Source organism: Callionymus lyra, chromosome 9 (assembly GCF_982586985.1).
Source record: "Callionymus lyra chromosome 9, fCalLyr1.hap1.1, whole genome shotgun sequence".
Taxonomy (NCBI): domain Eukaryota; kingdom Metazoa; phylum Chordata; class Actinopteri; order Syngnathiformes; family Callionymidae; genus Callionymus; species Callionymus lyra.
The window spans coordinates 6495389-6515818 of NC_141826.1; the positions used below are offsets into that span (position 1 = coordinate 6495389).

The 20430-nt window shown below is 38.2% G+C and overlaps 3 protein-coding genes, 1 long non-coding RNA gene and 2 other non-coding genes across 7 annotated transcripts; 5 read left to right on the forward strand and 1 right to left on the reverse strand.

The window, feature by feature from the left end:
• The first annotated feature begins 2065 nt into the window (after positions 1–2065).
• Positions 2066–5129, forward strand: cfap96 (cilia and flagella associated protein 96). Its single transcript, XM_087799738.1, has 7 exons — positions 2066–2165; positions 2234–2453; positions 2548–2685; positions 3240–3315; positions 3564–3758; positions 4387–4544; positions 5066–5129. Exons 1-7 carry the CDS (start codon positions 2066–2068, stop codon positions 5127–5129), a joined length of 951 nt encoding a protein of 316 aa, XP_087655864.1.
• A 1379-nt stretch (positions 5130–6508) lies between these two features.
• Positions 6509–8332, forward strand: LOC148071588 (uncharacterized). Of its 2 annotated transcripts, XR_015712833.1 has the most exons (7): positions 6509–6563; positions 6750–6843; positions 7143–7192; positions 7359–7415; positions 7627–7737; positions 7824–7881; positions 8158–8332. It is a non-coding gene; the product is annotated as an uncharacterized LOC148071588 (long non-coding RNA). The 2 variants fall into 2 exon arrangements; XR_015712832.1 differs by having other exon boundaries at positions 7359–7737.
• On the forward strand, positions 6873–7068 carry LOC148071589 (small nucleolar RNA SNORA74). The gene has a single exon (XR_015712889.1). It is a non-coding gene; the product is annotated as a small nucleolar RNA SNORA74 (small nucleolar RNA).
• LOC148071590 (small nucleolar RNA SNORD63) lies at positions 7228–7296 on the forward strand. Its single transcript, XR_015712881.1, has one exon. It is a non-coding gene; the product is annotated as a small nucleolar RNA SNORD63 (small nucleolar RNA).
• Positions 8333–9827: 1495 nt separating the features above from the next.
• Positions 9828–14048, forward strand: hvcn1 (hydrogen voltage-gated channel 1). The gene is made up of 6 exons (XM_087799518.1): positions 9828–10043; positions 11685–11890; positions 11968–12072; positions 12802–13033; positions 13574–13686; positions 13766–14048. The coding sequence occupies exons 2-6, from the start codon at positions 11711–11713 to the stop codon at positions 13820–13822; spliced, it is 687 nt and encodes a 228-aa protein (XP_087655644.1). The 5' UTR covers positions 9828–10043; positions 11685–11710; the 3' UTR covers positions 13823–14048.
• tctn1 (tectonic family member 1) lies at positions 14010–20183 on the reverse strand. The gene is made up of 14 exons (XM_087799517.1): positions 19890–20183; positions 19185–19302; positions 18831–18964; positions 17955–18103; positions 17781–17883; positions 17399–17511; positions 16611–16631; positions 16264–16392; positions 16069–16194; positions 15199–15288; positions 14805–14941; positions 14590–14743; positions 14382–14513; positions 14010–14234 (listed from the first exon to the last, which is right to left on the reverse strand). Exons 1-14 carry the CDS (start codon positions 20164–20166, stop codon positions 14088–14090), a joined length of 1830 nt encoding a protein of 609 aa, XP_087655643.1. The 5' UTR covers positions 20167–20183; the 3' UTR covers positions 14010–14087.
• Between the last annotated feature and the right edge of the window lie 247 nt (positions 20184–20430).

The following is a 20430-nucleotide window of genomic DNA, read 5'->3' on the forward strand; positions in this document are numbered from 1 at the left end:
GGGGCAAGAATCTGCATTATCTGGCCGTTGAAGAGCGCCCACAGGTGAGTCACACCATGTTAGAAATTACCGAGTCCCCCCACCTTATATCATTGATAAGATAAAGTTAAGTGCTGTTCTCATGATTGGTCGCCATGTTTAGAAGTTTGCAGTAGACAGTGTAAATGTCAATGATTTTAAAGAAATTGAGCACTAAAATAACGTTACCTTCATAGATGTGGATACATCATTTGAGGAACATTCTTGTGCACATTATTCAAGATTCATGCTCTGGAGCTTCAGATCAGAAAATGGCCCTCAAACTAATGATGATCATAACAAAAAGCAATTTCTCTGATGTTCGCTTCAGAGTTCCCCGTGAGCCATGACTTGATCTTCATTTGAAAAACACCCTCTTTGTGACCATCAAACAACCTGTCAAGTAGCCATATCAACCTCAATCTAAAGGTCAGATCGGCTTCATACTTACTGGGAACACCAAGTCCCCCCTTGAGACAACGCTGCCTCTTATTTGGAGGTGTCATCGGCGGTTAGTGTAAAACCTGTCAATATACCACTGCGAGGTCTGATAATCTGATGGGCGAGTGAAATATCAATTGACCACATTCTCCTGGGGGGGATGCAGGAATTGATTGTTTAGAACCCCCTTTGTTCATTTTATTTATTGACATTTGGGCTTCTAGTGACTGCATCAGAAATAAGATGGTGGAACATTATCGCCCTCTTTGCTTCTTAGGTCATTTTATCCCATAATGTTGGATTTTGTATCTTAATATTTACAAATAAATGGTTTATTGATGTATGTCTTAGAATTACTTCGAGGAGAGCCTCTATATTCTCTTTTTCAAATTGAGCTTTATGACCAGTAGAAAATTAGGAGAAGTTAGATCCAGCTGCAGCATCATTAATTCTTTTAAGATGTTTATCCGGCAGCAAGTCGAGCATCTTGTCACATCACTGTTTTTTTTTAGAAACTTGCAAGTTTACACGTTCACTGAAGAAAGATGATGTTGCCACCAACAAGTTTTGACATTTGTCAATTTTAATGAGTGTAAATCCTTTAATGTTTTTCCTAGAAAACACTAACCATCTAAAAAAGGGTTTTTCGGTTTTACAAAGTTATTAACATCATTACAGCTCCAGGCACCTGCACAGCAGTGAGAGTTTACACAGTGCGTTATTTAAATGATGTAAACTGTTTGGATCCAGAAGCTCAGTTTGTTTACTCGTGTCATTTTGGATTTCTTAGCATTTCAACAGGAAGAACTTCTAATATATAACAGAAAATAAAAGTGATGTGATTTGTGGAATAACATAAACTGTGATCCAACTATGTCATCAGCAAAAAAACACACAACAGTAAAACCACTACACAGCTATGACATTGTGACTCAAAAACACATGTGTAGAACACTTCAATTCATGATATTTAATCCCTCTGCATGTGATCTCTGCCTTTACTGAGCTGGGATTCTTTTCAGCCTCCCATGACCCTGTTGAGGTTAAGCAGCAGTGGAGGATGAGGACCATATTGTCCTTCAACGCGTTCCAGCGTTCCTGTCTGCCACCTAGTCTGGACTACCCCCTAGTGGCCCAATTATTTTATTTACACGTAATAAAATGCAGTATATTGTCTGGTAATGATCACTTACATAATACATTTAAAATGCATGATTGATTTCATTTTTGCTATATATTTTTTTTAATTATTATTAGCTCATTCTTACACGAATCATCTTTGTTGAGGAATTCAACTTCATTAAAGGTCTTTCTTATAATTATGTATCCTTTTAATGTTATCAGCATTTATATTGGTGTGTAACTTTCTCTGCAATAAATGTTGAAACACAATCTGCTCTTATGTTGCAACAACCTTTATTTTGAAGGCCCCACTTCCTGAAAAGACAACACATGATAGCCTAACAACTCATAGCCAAGGTTACCAGTAAACATACATGTGATCAGGAAGTCTATTGGCAGAGAGATATAGAGTTAGATACACAGAGAAAGGCAGAGCAAAATATACAGTAAATAATTCTGAGAGGAAAGAGAAAAGTTTGGACATATGGCCTCAGCGAAGCAGAAGAACGACATGCAGCGTCTGGGGATCTTCCAGGAGATGAGCTACATCTCTATTGGGGACAAGTACACATCACATAATAACCGTAAGCTCTTGCTCATCACCTGACATCATCCTCGACATCACTCCATCCTCTCCTCTCACTGATCCCAGGTCCATTCAACACGTCGGCCTATCAGGGCAGGCAAATCCAGACTGGAGTCCCAAAGAGGTCCTGTGCTCTCCAGGGTGGCTTTTTTGACAACTCGTACAAACGCTTGTTCGAGAAGGAGGCTCTGAGTGACAGACTGAAACTGGCCCGACAGAACCAGCTGCAGATGTCCAAGAGGAACCTCGGAAAGGCTTTTCTGCCAAGTGGTGGTGCTACAAAGCTGTTAGGATGCACACACACACAAACACACACAAACAGACAAGCTAATCATCTGTGCCAACCGAGCGATCATTAACACTTCTATTGCATCCTCCAGCTGTGGATCTGGAAGCTACTACGGGACTCTCTCAGGACCAGTGGAAGCCATGAGTCCTCTGACACTACCGAGGAAGCCTCGTCAGTTACCTGGACGCAACATTGTAACATCCCCATCTAAAAAAGGCAGTGGTTACAGGTGTGATTTACAGAAAATGATTTATCTATATATCATTTTGAATCTGAATGAATAATTATTTCAAACAATTCACATTTAAAACTTAGTAATGCTTAAAAAGGAATAAATACTAAATACAATTGTTAGTTACTATTTGATCTATGACCTCGTAAAGGCCATATAAGTACAGTCAAAGGGCCACATCCGACCCCCGGGCCACTTTGACCAGGTATGATATAAGTATAATCTTGTTGCCAGGGTTCTCTCATTCATTTTAGGCAACTAGATTTGTCAGGTTAGCAACTGTGAGTTAAATTACAACTCTAGTACATTAAGTTGGTTGTTCATATTGTACGTTAAAACTATATTAGGACCTGGTGTTGTAGGTACACTGGACTAGTCTTTGTTCTCGACGGTGCAGAATCAGATTCCTGACATCAGTAGTTCTTAGAGGCTATGATTCCCAAAGGTCCAAATTGAACCCACAGGGGGGCAGAGAGTGTCAGACCACTTTCCACTTTTGAGTTTTGAAAGAACATGTTTCACTGGATGACAGTGTGTGTTGTCTCGCACAGCTACCCTAATGTGACCCTGTCCAAGATGGAGTTATATGCAGCTGACCCATATGACAGAGCCAGGGAAATATTGAAGGTAAATCCCTTTCATGAAGTAGTATAACAAGTATAGCATTAAGCTCATACGCTGTATTCACTGAACCTTAAGTGTATTTATTTGTGTTCAGACTTGGAGCTAAAATGTCTCATGTTTTGTCATTAAAACAGAGAGGCTAATAAACCATAATAGTTGGAAAATGACCTGTTTTTAGTGTTCTGTTATATCAATCAATACTAGTCTATATAAGCTAATATTATATATGACTGGGATGTTTTGTGTTACAGAAAGAGGCAGCTGATGATCACCTTAAAGTAAAGGGTGAGCCCTTTAAGATCAACCACTCAGAAGGCTATTTCCAAAAAAACCCATTCCACAGTGACAAGAACAGCTCGGCGTCCCAAAAGAGCCACTCGAATCCCCTGCCAAAGGTAGAGAAAGTGTCCCCCGTTCCATTTAAACCTTCCACTCCAGGGAAACGGGTGAGTTCTCTCAGTTATACTTCAAATCACACATTGATTTGACTTTAAAGGAAATTAGAGTGTGTGGATATTTAACATGTATGAGAGAGAGAGAGATGCTGTGCTGCCACCTTGTGGTAAACTTGATCCACTGCCGAATAAATCCCACTACAAGCAGAGTTACAACCAAATTTAATAAAGGTGGTTAGTCTGAGCTGTTGTCGCAAGGAATCTTCTGAGAGGGGTTTGGCTACAGGCCCCTACACCTGCTTTCTCAAACCACTTCTTTGTAGACAGCTGCATGCCTCTCTGAAGTCGCTACATCTCCGTGATATTCGTACTGGCATGAGGCAGAGGGGCCAAAAAAAACAGGTCTGCAGCCAGACTGTTTTGGCTGCCTGGGGTAGATATAAGGAGGTCAAGTAGTCACTGCTACAAAGCAAATATTCAGGTGTGGGAAGAGGTTAGTGAGACCATGGAAATTACTTTTTCTTGTCGGTAACATTTTGATTGGAAGTATATTACATGTCAGAATTGGATTGGATTGAATCATCTCAGGAACAGTGACTACAATTCAGACTGCCTCTGTCTATAGTAAAAAAAATACATCTGAAGTCGTTTTCTAATTCAGTATTTTTAACAATACCAGGCAGGAGGTATGAAGGCCGGAGCGTTTGATCCTTATCCATCCTATTCTTCTAATCCCTACACCGTCAGAGGACCCAAAGAAAACACTCCAGTCTTTCATCCAGCTCCGGGACCTAAGAGCACTCCAGTCAAGAGTATCATCTCCACAAATGTTATCAGGTTTGTTCTCAGGCTGAGTCCAAACCTCACTTCATTTTTTAATTGAGGCGATACCTATTGACCTCTAAAAATATGAAACGGCTTCATGAATCCCATTATTATAATGGTTTCTGGTATAAATCCTGCTTGTTATTATTAACATTATTCTACTCATTAGAATAATCTAACCAATATAATAAATGTTTTCTTTGTTTACAATTAGTTCTGACATTACATGCGGATACTCATTGATACTGTTGTATGTACATGTAACTGTAGTACTAGGATGACAGTGATATAAAACTTGTTATTAACATCTCTTGTTGCACATTCTGTGGAGTTAATTAAGTCGGTAATAGATGAAAAAGGTAGACAATATGACCCTGACATATGACATGAGATTTACATTGCAGTGATGTTGAAATCTTGAATGAGTTCCTGTAGGTAATTTTTTTTACCATGCAAGTGTCTGTCTTTTCTTGTGTCCAGGAGAGCCAAATCAGGAAATTTCACTTCCACTTTAATGCTGTGAATAACTGCAGATTGCCTGAGACGACTGCCATCCTGACCAATTGGATGTCTGCCTGGGTCGGACTGGAGTTCTGAATTATTGAAGCATATAAAGAATACAAGGAGCTGTCAATTTTTTACTTTATCAATGTTTTCTCAGGTCAGGTTGGAGGCCTGGTTGGAAAACAGCATGAATTAAAAATACAATATGAACCCTGACTGGTGATTGATCTCTGAATCTAGGACTGTAGTTCAAAATAGTTTATAGACTAGACAAGCGTCACTTGCTGAAATGTTGCTGTAACAACAATCAATCACCTCGTAATATAAGGTTTAACAAGGTGTTTTAAAAAAATATATATCCACAATAATTGTAAAAGTCTGTTTTTAGTTTTGTAAAGAGATAACAGAGGTTTGTTTAACTCACCGGGGAGCTCAAAACTGGACACTTTCTGAATCTACCAGACAGGAGAAATCAATAGGTGCTGCCATTACTCCCTCTGTTGGGTAGAACTCACGTGGCTGCAGCTCAGGTTTAAGCTCCCTCACTTTACCAGTGGTGTTGAAGATTCTAGCCACGGTGACAACAGCTTTAACAAAGCCTCACACTTTGTTAGCAATGACTAGTTGAGTTGTTTTAAGGCTTATTGGTCTACAAATAATCTTAATCTGTTATGGAAAAGCTTGCTCAAATAGGGAAATAAATCATCACTGACACAGTAAAGTTGAAACATTTTGAAATAAGCTTATATGTGCCCTCAAACTGTAATCTAATCTTCAAACCTCTTTTCTGTACTGATGTTGATAATTATCATATATATTTATATAATATAATATATAATAATATTTTTTTTTCTTCCATTTCATAAGTGATTCAGTTTGTATTTTTTTTCAAAATACAAGCAGTCCATATGAACAAAATCTACATTTGTAGATGATAGCACTGTACAGTATTATAAATGGTCAATGATATTCGGTCATTGGTGGGACTGATGTATGACAAATGACCGGCAGGTGTCAGTATGGGGCAGTTAATCTTCTACTAATAACTGCTACACAATGTACACTACATTTTTCAGATGTTGTAAAATTCATCGTTTCCTAGATATACCTAGATATTTTGATAAACGGCGTCATCTCTCTTAGTCATAACGTCCTATGGATTTTACAATCGGGGCAACCATATTGGATCGTCTCCTCAAGAGTTGCCATTTGGTTTGACCCTGTCGTTTTGCCATAGAAACCGGGAGGCAGGAGATTTACCACTACGCATGCGTGCGCCGAGGCGACAAATATTTGTTTCTAGTTTTCTAACGCTGAAAAATAAAATATCTCAATTTTGTTTTATTAATTTTTGCGTCAAGTAATTTTAGTAAACATTTTTCTTTCGTTTATTCATTTTTAATTGTGACTTCCCGAAATGCTTTGCGGCGTTGAACTATAAATATTCGCGTCACTTCCGTTCATTCCTTCCACGCAAAGATGAAGCGGGTGCAACTGCGTGGACTTTCTGATATGTGTTGGATTTCGGTGAGAACTACATTTATGCTTTATAACACGTTTTCTAATTAATTATATTAATATATGTAACGTCTTCATTCCATACTTGACACAAATTAGCGATCTTTGCTAACATTTCACCACCACGTGCTCATTGTATGATGTATGCGTTTCTCTTATACCTATAAAAATATTTTGTGTATATTTTTATTCAAGCATCTCGACGATCACTGGCAAAGATGGAATCCACCCTAAACACTTGGTTGGCCTTGTCGTTGTGTATCAAAGTTTCAGGAGTTTCGAGGCAGTGGTGAGTTTAAATTATTAAATTAAGTATGATCCAGTTCTAAGTCAGCTGTCCAGCTTCTATGCCTGGAACAGTGTTACAGAGCTGGAAGAGCAAGTTTTTACAGTTTGCAGCTCAGCCTGCTTTGTTTTAAAGTGGGCTTATGTTGCATCTGTAGAATGGAGGCCTATTGAGAGAGTGATCTGTTCTGTGTCCCATCAGTACTGTTCTAGTCAGAGGCTTCACAAACTCGTTTAACATTGGATGCCATGTATTAAATCTGACTGCAATTTCCTCAAATCGTTGCATTTCTTTGCTTTCAGAATGGCAGCAAACCCAGACCTGGTTCTCCCAACACTAGTGCTCACTGAAGGTAAAAACTGACTTTGCTGTGGTTAAACACTCCTCCTGCTGTGATGTCTAACTTAACACATCATTCTTACAAAAAACATGGTGAATAATTTCAGTCTGAGCAGATGAACTGATTGTTGTTTAGGCCTCTTTGTTAGTTGGTTTAATTGAAAATGGTTTCTTTATAGCAGTGAATGCCACTGAAGTGATGCTGGCAATGAAGCACAGATGACTGTTTATAACGGGTAAGTTTAAGTGTACCTTGATCGTGACCGAAACCCAATCAGTACTGCCATATTAAGAGACTCTTCTCTGTTTATGGAATCTTAGTATTGGGAGAAAATTCTTCAGAACTTTTGGCACAGGTTCAGTAACTATTTACCAGAATCTGACTAAAGATCTGAGACACTTGGTCTGCTTGACTTGTATTTTGAACCACCTCCCTTGTTCTTACAGGATTGAAGCTGCTTGTGTGCTACAGATGACCGCCTCTGTAGTTGGAACGCTTTCCTGTTCACCTCAAACACTGTCACATTACAGGCAATTGATGTGACGTTACAAAACATGGTGAATAATTTCAGTCTGAGCAGATGACCTGATTGTTGTTTAGGCCTCTTTGTTGTTTGGTTTAATTGAAAATGGTTTCTTTATAGCAGTGAACGCCACTGAAGTAATGCTGGCCATGAAGCAAAGATGACCGGTTTATATCGGGTAAGTACCTTGATCATGACCGAAACCCAATCAGTACTCCCATATTAAGAGACTATTCTCTGTTTATGGAATTTTAGTATTGGGAGAAAATTCTTCAGAACTTTTGGCACAGGTTCAGTAAATACCGTTTACCAGAATCTGACTAAAGATCTGAGACACCATCATAAAATAAACAATTTCCCGAAGGAGACCTCCTTAGGGATCAATAAAGTCTTGCCTTACCTTATAAGCTTTGTCTGCTTGACTTGTATTTTGAACCACCTCTCGTTCTTACAGGTTTGAAGCTGCTTGTGTGCTACTGATGACCGCCTCTGTAGTTGGAACGCCATCCTGTTCACCACAAACACCGTCACATTACAGGCAATTGATGTGATTCTGGATCTGCAATGACTGTGACTACAGCTTTACCCTAATGTGGAAGAATAAATGACTAATAAAGTTGCCTTTATAATCTGTTTCCTTTTTTCATATTTAACTTGTTGTCCAGTCGACTTGATGCATTTTGTATCTTCACTTCAATGATGGGACATCTGTTGGTACTTGATGGGTGGGTGTACCAGTCTATTGTTGAGATGTTAATGGGGTGAAACCATGCATTTCATGCAGAAAGGTTTTTGTTTCTGTGAGTAAACTTATAGTTATGACCCGTTTGCCCAGCACATTTCAAAATGCATCAAACATTGTTAGACTGGATCTATGTCTAAATCGCACATTAATTTCAAATGTTAATGAAGAAACCCCCAGCACTTAAACTAGAGTAATTTATGAATGCTACTTTTGTAAAATGTTACCGATTAAAGTTTACATCAAGTTTTCTGCAACATAATTCAGGATTTGTATTGTGAGACCAGCCCTGAGATGTAAGCTTTCTACAGTTGATTAAATCTTTATTTGCAATAACCCTTTTTTTTTTTTTTCTGTGCCCATTTTATGATAGTGGCACATTTAAAATGTCTGCGGCACCTGCTGAATATTTTTCTGTATTAGACTAACCAGAGCCTCGGGCCATTGATTTATTTTCAAAACCTTTAATGTACCAGACTGCAGTTTACAAATACTCTCAGGACAAACTTTAAGAGCAACTATCAAACTGATATCCGGGCACATTGATCACAATCTGCTGATGGTTTCTCGGTTCAGGACCAGAGGAGAGAAATCCTTCCAGGCTGTTGCTAAGCTTTAGATCTTCCTCTGTGCTGGATGGAGTCTAAGAAACATCTCAATTTTTTTTTTCTTGCAGGCTTTGCCCTGATTTTTTTGAGAATCCTGTGTTCTCAGTCTTGTCTTGACCTTTTACATATTTAATTGGGTATTGTTTTGATTGTTTAATCCCATTTAGACCCTGGTCTAGAAAAGCGCTCTGCAAATATATATTACTTACATTATTGCTTTAATAGGGGACGTATCTACAGCCTCCACAGGTGGTCTAATACATGAAGCAGTAGCGACCCCTGATGGAGAGAGGGTGGATACGTTTATATTTTTATATATATTATATAATCTGACTTGCACTGGACCCATTTAAATTGGTATCCATGTTATGTCAGTAGAGTTCACCGTTTGTATTTAAATTTGACTTTAGTTTTAAAGATACGGGTGTTCTGGGGAAACAAGTCTGACTTATACGTTTTAAAATTCAGAATACTTCCAACATACCCGTTAATGGGATAACAGAAAATACATCTGAAGCTATATAAACACGTTAGGTTCACTTAAAAAAAGGAAAATTAGTATTGACTGAATTTAAGAATTTTGAAGTTTATACCATTAAACCTACGAGAAAAGCATTTTTAGGCTGGAAAACCGTATTTATAAATATGCTTTATTCTAAAGTATGAAACGCACAATGAAAATATGTTTTGTGTAAACAGACTGTTTCGTTGAGTTGGTCAGCGCGTCCAAGATGTTGACGTAAAGAGGGCGCGGTTTAAGACGACAGGAGCATCTGAAGTTTACGGTGGAGTCAAAGTAAGAAGCACTTAAACTCTAGTGCAGTAAATCTTCAACCAACAACAGTCCGTGTCGCAGGAAGAGTGTCCGCTCGACAGTGTGTAGTCAAAGCTGCTGTGTCTGCAGAAACAAGACGGATGTTTTTATCACGAGTTCAGTGAAAACTTGAAGCAGGAGCTCCGTTAGAAATCTCGACGCTTCACACCAGAACAGTGAGTTTCTCCTGGATTTATGAACTTATCTTAAGTTTCCGATCTATCGACGCTAAAACAAACGGTCGAAGTCTCGTTTTTGTATAAACCTGTCAAGTCTAAATCTTAACTTGAAAACAGTAACATTATGCACTTTTTTTTCTCACAAACCCCATTACGAGAAAAAGACAAAGTAATTGAAGAAATTCACTGTATTTTAGATAAATTAATAAACACGTTTGTGAATTGTAAATGCAACACAAAATTAAAAAAGTATGAAAAAAATGATATATATACAGTATATATAAAGTATAAACAGAACAAGTATATCAGCAGTTTCTAAATGTATTATATAAGGATAACAAAACGTATTTATGTAAAACGAGAATGAGTTTTTGTGTATTTTTTCTTTCATGTGTGTATGTGTGTTCTCATCCGCTCTAAAGTATGTAAAGATTTGATCTACCATGAGCATAAAACAAATATTAATATTAAATGTTAATAATATTAAATGATACCATTTTAAAGGGCTTTGTTAAGTTTTTGGAAATGTTACAATTTTGTGTGTGTGTGTGTGTGTGTGTGTGTGTGTGTGTGTGTGTGTGTTTAGCTCAAAAGGAAACATAAAGCGTGCTATGGGTTTTCATTCCCTCTAAAATATGGAAATATATTTAAGACCATCACTAGGTTTCAGCACATTTTCCTTTTCTTATCTTTAGTTTTTAAACAGTTTTTCTGTCTCATTTTGACAAATGTGTCCTTATTGTCTAATTTGTTTTTGGGTGGCAGCTCAATGTTAATTGTTTTTTTTGTCTTGCAGAGGCAACTCATTAACTTGTATATTATTATTGAATAAAATAATCTGAGCACTGAAAAAAAGCCCTAACTAAAGTACCGAGGTTAAAATGTAGTTATCTAAATCTGCAGTGGTTAGTTAATGTTCCTTGTTGCAAGGCTCAGCATTATTTAAAAGACATTTTTTTGTGTTGTTATTAAAAATTATCAAACAAGTGGTTTAGTAAATGCAGTTATTGACTCACTCGGCTGGATCCCCCTCTTTTTCTTATGACACTCTCTTCCTGTGTCGAGACATCTGTCGGGTTGACTTTCTCAAGAACCCATTGCATCTGTAAAGCAGAAGTCTGATGTGCAAATATTCATGTCCGCTGATGAAATGGATTGCAAGGAATGAGTTCTGAAAGACTTGACTGACGTAAAGGATTTTCATGTGGAAAATTCTGAGTAGAATGCTACACAGTTTGTTTTTTTTCAATTCATGTTAATATTTGATCTTGAACTAAAACATTTGAATAATAATGAATACACAATTCGTCATTTAATATACGTGTCTGATAGTTTTGTTTTTCACAATTCCGTACATGTTCCTTTGTTGTGCCTCTTGGTGGTAAAATTGGAGCAGTTTTGGAACGGTTTAAAATATTTTATTTTCCCTTAAACATGCTTGAATGGACTGAAAGGGGTTCTAGTGTTATATTCAGCCCATCATGACAGATGTTTCTTTTATTTGGTTTTATTTTGATTTGTATTTCTTTGTTTTGTTTTGTTGTATGTACAAATAATTACATAGTTCATACTGTGGTTGAAAATAAATTCATTCATTCAATCAGTTCTTAATGTCCAGCTTTGATTGTTGTTTCTCAGACTGAGGAAGGAGGGTTCTGTCCATCATGGCCCGGTACCTGAGGCACTTCACCACGGTGGGTGATAAGCACCAGGTGGAGTGGGAGGAAGAGGAAGAAGAGCTTCATGTGGCCAGCGATGATCTGAAACCAGCATCAGCAGAATTACCCGCGCCCCTTACCTTCCGAGCATCTCTGCGGAGACTCTACAGCTCCGATCGTTTCCAGGTGAGCTCATAGTTGGGTTGGACGCTTTGACAATCACCTCCGATACTTCAGCTGGTAACTCTGACTGTGTCCTGCAGGTGCTGGTGGTGTGTTTGGTCGTCTTGGATGCCTTCTTTGTTTTGGCGGAGCTGCTCATAGACTTGTCAGTGATCAAGTTGGAGCACGGACATATTGTACCTGAGGTCAGAGATCGTGTCGACCATTTTTTACGTGTTAGAGATTCTGACAGACACAGACTACAGGCTTGGCCAAAACATTAAGGCACAAATACTTACTTATCTTAATCGTGCCTAATATTAGTGGAATTCTCTTTCCATGCATATATATAAATTACTTGAAATAAGTTTATTTTAGGATCAACATTTCCTAACTAGATTAGTTATTATCTATACACTTAAAACTGCTCAATAGAATCCAACAAATAAATGGTAAAATGTATCAGGATAAGGAAAATTCTGTACCTCATAGAAATGGGTTTATTTTTAAGTTTTTCTTGGATTTCACTTTTTACAGGTGAAAACACTAATGGTTGGACTCATCAATCCCTGTGACTTGTACCAACCTAAAGAGGTTGAATCTAAGGACTGACACTACGCTGCAGTTCAAAAAAAAACAACCAACAATACTTCAATCTACCATAAAGTTACCCAACTAGTGTCATCAACTGTATTATATCAAAAAAGTTGGTTCCAGTCCAAAAATTAGTCACTTAGGGGCTTGAAATTACAACAAAATCCAGATTCATTCCCTCAATTACTTTAATATACACTCACTAGAACATAATAAATATAAAGTACTAGGATGGTATGGCAACAGGAAACAAAATAAATGGTGGTTTGCGTAAATGGATCCTTTTCTTTTGACCTTTATCTTTCAACACTAATGTGCTGTCATGTGACCTGTCGTCTCAGGTGTTCCACTATCTGAGTCTGGCCCTGCTCACCTTCTTCATGGTGGAACTAGTGGGGAAGCTGTTTGCGTACCGGCTGGAGTTCTTTGACCACAAGTTTGAGGTGTTTGACGGGATTGTTGTGGTGGTATCGTTTGTGCTGGACGTCGTCTTCCTCTTCCATGAGGATGCCTTCGATGGCATGGGACTCCTCATCCTGCTTCGTCTGTGGAGGGTGGCCCGGATCATCAACGGTCAGTAACACGTTTGTTTTTCATCGTTGTTGTTGCTGGTGAGAGGATGTGAACGTGAGCATCTCTATGGGCTGAAGTTAATTTCCTGCCACTGAGACAGAAAGACATTGATGTATTGTCCGAATACTAGACTCTGGCATCGAAGAATTTACAGACTGCATGGTTCTTGACAAAGTCGTAACTAGCTTTAGTATTGACACCAAAATCTTGCCATACATCATCTTAAAGCAGTTGTATCCTCTTGTCCTTAGTCACCGGAATGGACGTAATGACATCTATTGACTGAAAGTTGTGAATGTTACTTGTTAATTAAATATATTTTATTTTACACACAATTTATTAAAATATAAACCATAAGACTATTATTAACAATAAAATGATCTGAAAGCCAATAATAATAATAAAAAAAATCGATACAGGGCTGTTATCGATACAGTATCTTGAAAAAAAAAATCAATATCTTCTTACACCCCTAGTTGCCGATTGTTGCAGTATTACTGTTGCCAAGAACATAACCTAATAATCTTGAATGTTTTCCAGGCATCTTGGTGTCAATAAAAACTCGAGCAAACCAGCAGCTGCACAAGCTAAAAGAGAGTTACGACCATCTTGTGCAAAGAGTCACCTACCTTCAGGATCAGACCGACAAACTGGTAACAGACAAAAAATCATGATGATTTCAAGGTCCGACCTCTGATGAGCATTGAAAACTATTAACCTTTTCCTTCACAGGAGCAAACGAACCAGAGGCTTGAAGCTCTGCTGAGGAAGAATGGCATTGATTTCTGAATCATGAATCTGAAGATGTTTATGTAAATACAGTTTATCAAATGAATCAAACCCTTTTGTAAGATTTATATTGTAAAAAAAAAAAAAGTATCTTAGCCTTGTAAAACAATCCGTTAAAGCATAAATTTCACAATATTTTTCACAAATGTGTGTTTGACTGTCATGTGTTGTATTGATGGAGAAGAAATGTAAAAAACATTTTTATTAAAAAAAATATCAAATGTGATGTTAATGGTAGACTTTGTTGACAGTTTTGGTCATTGGATCAGACAAAAGGGAAGAAAAAGTCAACAGGAAGTTTAGCGTCAATGGTGGGCGTGGCTCTGTAGCCAGCCTTAGCAGGGCTCGACACTGGTACGAAGCTCACGGAGCTCACGATTGGCAGCACGTTACTGCCTCCACTGAGCAGATCCTGTGTGGTAGAAGAGAAGGATTATTGAATGATCTCCTGAAGTACCTGATCCATCTTTCTCATTGCTCTCTTCAAGATATATTTTAAGAAAATGTTCTTCTAAATATAGAGTGAGACTCCTGAAGAAAATGTGCGTCACGGTCTTACCAAGCGGCTCGTGTTGGTGTAGATGAATTCTTTGACGCTAACAATCTGCGCCTGGGGATTCATCAAGGAGCCAAACTTGGTCCATTCAATTTCAATATGGCGTGCCAGTGGGATGCTGCATCCTTCACTCTCCTGCAACACACCAAGCATTTTGCAACTGTGTTTAGTTTCTGTAGTATTGAACATCACTGTTGTTTGCATTAGTTACCGCAGGAATCTTTGAGGTTCTGATAGGCACCCAGTCCAGGGTATTTTCCAAAGGAGAGTTGCCGAATGACGCGACAAACTGAGGGTAGTTGGGTCCTCTCAGAGCCTCAAGCATGATCTCAAACAGCATGGTGCAGTCGGCTACATCCACCAAACTGTCGGGTAAAGGACAATGATCTTCATTAAAGGCGAAGACAGTTGGTGATAAATGCTCACCTTAGTGTGCAACCGGAGATGGAGTCCACGGCGAACAGGACAGGAGAGTACTGATGTGGACCCCGCAGACAGCTTTGTTCCCCACCAGGTTGTATCAGAGACAAAGTGTCTTCAGGTTTGATACTTCTTGTGAGGCCTGTGAGGAGTCCAGTTAAGGACCTGTTCTAGAGGATGTGAGTTAGTGATGGTCTGATGAAGCTTCACGAAGCAGTGTCATGTTGTTTAGAGTTCAGTAGGCGGCGCCATCAGTTTAAAAATGATGTGATATTTTTTTTCCAAAACAAAGGAAAGAATGCAGAGAGTGCCATATAGTGGACTCTGAGAATAATGACACTGCTTCATGAAGCTTCATCAGACTACCCTGCATACAGATTTATGGTTCAGTTTAAGGATATGCAGCTGTCGACCTTGCAGACACAAGAGGCAGTCCATCCTGGTAACCTGGATTCCCACTTTGGTTGACCTCAACATTCTCATTATCTTCCTGTTAAAACAGAAAGCAAGATTGTTTTAAAGCAACAAGAATCAACATTAGGATATTAATATTATTTATTTACGCCATTTATGTTTTGATGTAGTGGAAAAATACAGCTATTATTTAACGATGTTCAGAGACAGTGTTTTCATACAAGTTACTGAGAGAAGGAATATAAAACCAGAAGCACAACACGTGCCTTTCTATTATTTGTGAAAAATGGGTAGAAACAGAAAATCGCCTGAGACGAAACAGAATGTACAACATTGCAGGTTTTTTGACACCAGGGGAGCTAGAAATACATTTATATATTCGATTGGGCCTTTTTCAAATAGATAATATCTATTTTAAGAGCAGTTCCCTAAACTCTTATAAGATTCTCTTTTTAATGCATGATTTTTCAGCACTTTTGCATTATCTTTTATTGATATGACAGCCTCATCACATGGTACTGGAACTGCAGCAATGCGGTATTCAGCTCCCAGCTATTATCTTATTTTGCTGCCCGTTGAGTAACAGCTCAGGTTAATTCACTAGAGCTGGCTGTGTATTTACAGTGCATAGGACCCTGACAACAACAAAAATTCAGCGTCGCTATGAGCTTAAGCTTTTATGCTTCTCAGTAAGGCAGTATCCATTAGTATTATTCCAGCAGAAAATTAATTTCATCTTAAAGTTATGTCATGGTGTCTAAAATAACAAGTAACAATAAACAGTTTCCTCCATTTTTTTGGAATTGTGTTATTGTGTTATAACGATGTTTGTTATCCGACAGAGATCATGGCCGACCTGAACAAATTTCACATGGAAGTCCTGCTGAAGAGGAATCTGATCTTCGGAGACAAAGCCCAGCTTCACCGACACTGATGCATTCACAATTTCACCTGCTGGATTGTATGTTAGCACATACACAACCTGAGGAAACAAAATTAGACAATGAAATCAAGATCTCAGTTGTTTCGTTGCAGATGTGTTACAACTCACCTGTTTAACAACATTTGCACACACTGTTGTGTTGATAAGGCTGGGTTTGTGGATTTCTTCTACACTGAGTTCATCCAGAATTCCATCTGGATACTGTATGATGACTGCAACAACCTCTATATCAACAACCTAAAAACACATTCAAACGCATAAACAACTGTCTTAATTGATGTTTTTACGTTTTTTTTTATTATTTTAAGCTGTTATTATTATTGGTTAACTATAAGAGAAATCCTGAGGGATTCACTGAACAATCCTTCAATTTATTAATAAACGTGATTAAATGAATGAATAAATAAATGAATACAATTTCACGTATATATATTTTAAACAGCAGGTATACTCACAGGTGCACCTTCCCATTTCCCCTGTTGAGAAAGAAAGAACTCTTAGATTCAAGATTCTTATTGTTATTATGCAAACACAACAAGATCTCTTCCCGAGACACGCATCAAGAGTTATAAATAGAACAAGAAGTAAAAACACATTAAATTAACTTCCAAAATTAATTTTAGGTAGGATAAAGTATGATATTAACTCTGCTTTTTGTGAATATAAATTGTTTTTGAGATGTCTTGAATGTATGCTATAACATGCATATATATTTAAAAGTGCATAAAGGAATAACTGACTTCTTCCAGGCCATCTGAGCTTACCTGGGTCTGCTCGGGACCTCCTCCTAGTAAGATTATTTTGGCTAGTAACTTTCTTTATTTATCTCTCTGCTACTCTTGAACAGGACTTTTGGGACCCTGAACTCTTACACAAAGGAAACTGAATTCACCCTTTCCAGACTGAGCACCATGGAAATAGATTTAGAAGAGTAGAACTTCATCACACCCTCATCACTCTCGGTTGAAAATCTGCACAGCGAGACCAAGAGGTCAAAGTATCTCTCCAGAGTTCAACATGATGATTTGTGCCAAGTATAAATTCATTTTAAGTCAGCTTCAAGTACCAAAGATTGTACTTTTATCATGTAAATCTGCCCCTTGGAGCGTGGAGAGCCCCATGCTCAGAATGAGGCAACGATGCATTACAAACCGAGAAAGAGAAACATAGTGTCTTCTACATAATGTGAGAATACACAGTATGAGTGTGTGCATGACAGAGAGCGAGTAGAGGTTGGACTCACGCCACTCAGCTGGATGTTCGTAAAAGTGTCCATGCTAAGGGCTGGCAGGGAAATGCAGTCCTGCTCCAGGGAGAAGCGACGTGAGCATTGACTGATCTGTTCCATCAGGAAGCCTGGCATGACACAACATAAACAGTTACTGAAACTAATCTACAGCACAGACATTTAACTCGGGTGTGAGGAAATATTGATACAACTGAATATCGCAATATTCGTTTTTACTATACCCTAATGATATTTTAAACAGAACTGTATACATTTTTTTTTTTACAGTTAACCACTAGATGGCAGCAGTCATTGTAAACTGACAGACTCACTCCGAAACTACAATATTTATTTTTTAAACATACTGTGGATTTCAAGTATAAAAAAATTGTTCTACCTGCAGGACTGCTGTCCAGGCAGTCAGCAGACACTCCCGGTGCAGGCAGCGGGAACTCTCCTTTTTGTCCGTTGTTTTTAACTGTCAGTATTATGTCCCCAAACTGCAAAAAGAACCAAGAGTCATACATTTTACTTCCGTCACCAATCAGAGGAAGGTAAAAGGTAAAGTTTCCTTATATCCTGATGTCTCCTCTGTCTCTGCCGAAGGCTCCAGGGGACTGTCCTGCTGGCCGAACAGGTAGCCAGAGAACTGATCAAATATCGAGTCAAAGTTTCGGTCAGTTGGAAGGATAGGAGGACGATGTGACAAACTGTCCACACCTGCACACAAGAGATATTCAGTTAGAGATTTAGAGAATAAAGTAAAGAACAGACATTATTTCAGTCGAGAAGATGTTAATGACAGGAAATCATGATCATTTCTTAAAGAAAGAGAATAATGATAGCATGTAGATGAAGGGTACAGGGCAGACGAGGAAGCACAGAGGGAAAGATTGTGGGGGATTTTATTTAAAGCATTCAAATAGCTGCAGTAAACATTTGTGTATAGGATAGGTGACTGTTAGATAGGGCCAGGCAGCATAGGATAGTAATTAGAATGAAACAATTTTGGTCAAAGTTAAGGGGAAAACGGAAAGAGGAACTGAAAGAGGAGTCATTCGTATGCTAATATTTTGAGTTAGCTTAAAACCTGTTGCCATTATTCTAAAGTTGTAACTATTTTTCTCAGTGAATGTAGTCAAGGCTGGGGTCATTTTTATGGATGCCTTGAGTATGGATCGCTGTAGTAAGGACAGGATGAACAAGTAGAGAGAATGTGAGATACATATTTGAAAGGCATTAAAAGAAAAAGAGAGACCGAATTGTGATTCAGATAGTTTAAAAGGATGTGCATGGCGGGAGTGAGGGCAGCTCTGAAAATTGTGAAGTAATTTTGCCCAGACAACCTGGACTCAGGGGATGTGTTGTGGTGCACAAGAGGGGAGGAGCTGGTGAAGTTGAGGTTTGTAAAGCAGTAGAAGGCTTAGGTTTATTTTCATAGACTCACGGTTCTTAGAATGAATACAGAAGACATCCTGGTTATTTTCTGTCTGAACATCAGACTGCAACTCAGAGTATCCATCTATTGTGGTTCTGAGGGAATAGAGCGCCACCTCCTGCCTGCACAGTTGTCTGCTTCCCCTGAAAAGACACAACACAGCACGTTGTAAAATAACCAAATATCTATTAAAATGGAATAGATTTACAGTAATTCAATTTGTCATAAGAACATTTGGAAAATAAACTTTAAATAAACAACCGTAATATTATCCTCATGTTTTATCCACTATTCTGTTAAGTGCCCAGAAATGCAGAAATAAAAAGCATTCTATTGAAGAGGAAAATGTTAATAGACACTGACCTTACAGAGTCCACCGAGCATGAAGTGAAGAGAGAGAGGTCATCCTTGCATGCTCTGTCACAGCAGCAGTTGGTGTCACAAACATCCTGCTGTTTGTCGCATGGACACAGCTTTCCAACTGAAAACAAAATGAAAATAATAAAAATATATAATACACTTGCGTTTGTTAACTGGCTAATCCATTAAGTACACCAGCTGAGTTGCATTTAAAGTCAAAGGACGGCATCAGCTCAATGCAGTTAAGCATCAAAATGAATAGTTGCTGAATTTCTCACAAGCATTGGGAATAAAGTGGGTAAGGAAATAGAACTTTATTGATCCCTCAGGAGGAATAGGGAAGAAAGTAGGTTCATGACCTTTGAGTAGATTCATTTAAATCCTCTGTATGTGTTAAACATATTGCAGAATTGATAAAAATCTACCCTGCCCTTAACATTTGTACATGGTATGGTTCCTCCAACTTCCCATTAACAATACATGTATTGGCCTGATAGGCAAGTCATGAGATGGATATTCATCAAAATTGTAAGAATCAACAACATGTGCAACACAAAAAATAAATACAAACAACAGTCGTCAATTAAAAACTTCAACAATATGTAATATTTATCGAACAGATTCGGATAAACTGAAAAAGATTTGGCCTGTGAGAAGATACACTATAGACGTGTCAAAACTATATCCTATTCTATAATATTGAATTACCATCATTAACGGGGATGGGTAGTCGTCCAGACACAGGAAGCAGATATTCGGGGGTGTTCGGCTCTGCGGTACCGCTTGGTTCTGTTGGTGGTCCAGTAGTGTTCTCCACTTGAACCTCGGAACCATCTTCGAATCCTGTGACGTTCAAAGCACCAACTGTAGCATTATCAAAATATTCTTCGTCTAACGAGAGGGTATCATTCAAGCATGACACGATTTGAACGTTGATAGAGAAAAATAAACAACCAAAATAAACTAATATAAGATTAGACGCCATTTTTGTTACATGGTTGCTATCGGTTGCTATGGATGTCGTCTTATTCTGGTGTTTCATTAGCGGCTGGTGAGCAAAATAAAGGCGCATTACTACCATCTAGTGGACTGGAGTGACAATATGTGGATGGAAAACATTGTTCTCCAAAGTTCATTTATTTTTAATTTTTGTTATTTGAGTCTTTTTTTTTAACTTTCCTATCTGCTATTTACATCGTAAATAATAAATAGTTTCAACTGGTGAGTCTAATTCTGAGTTAAACTATAT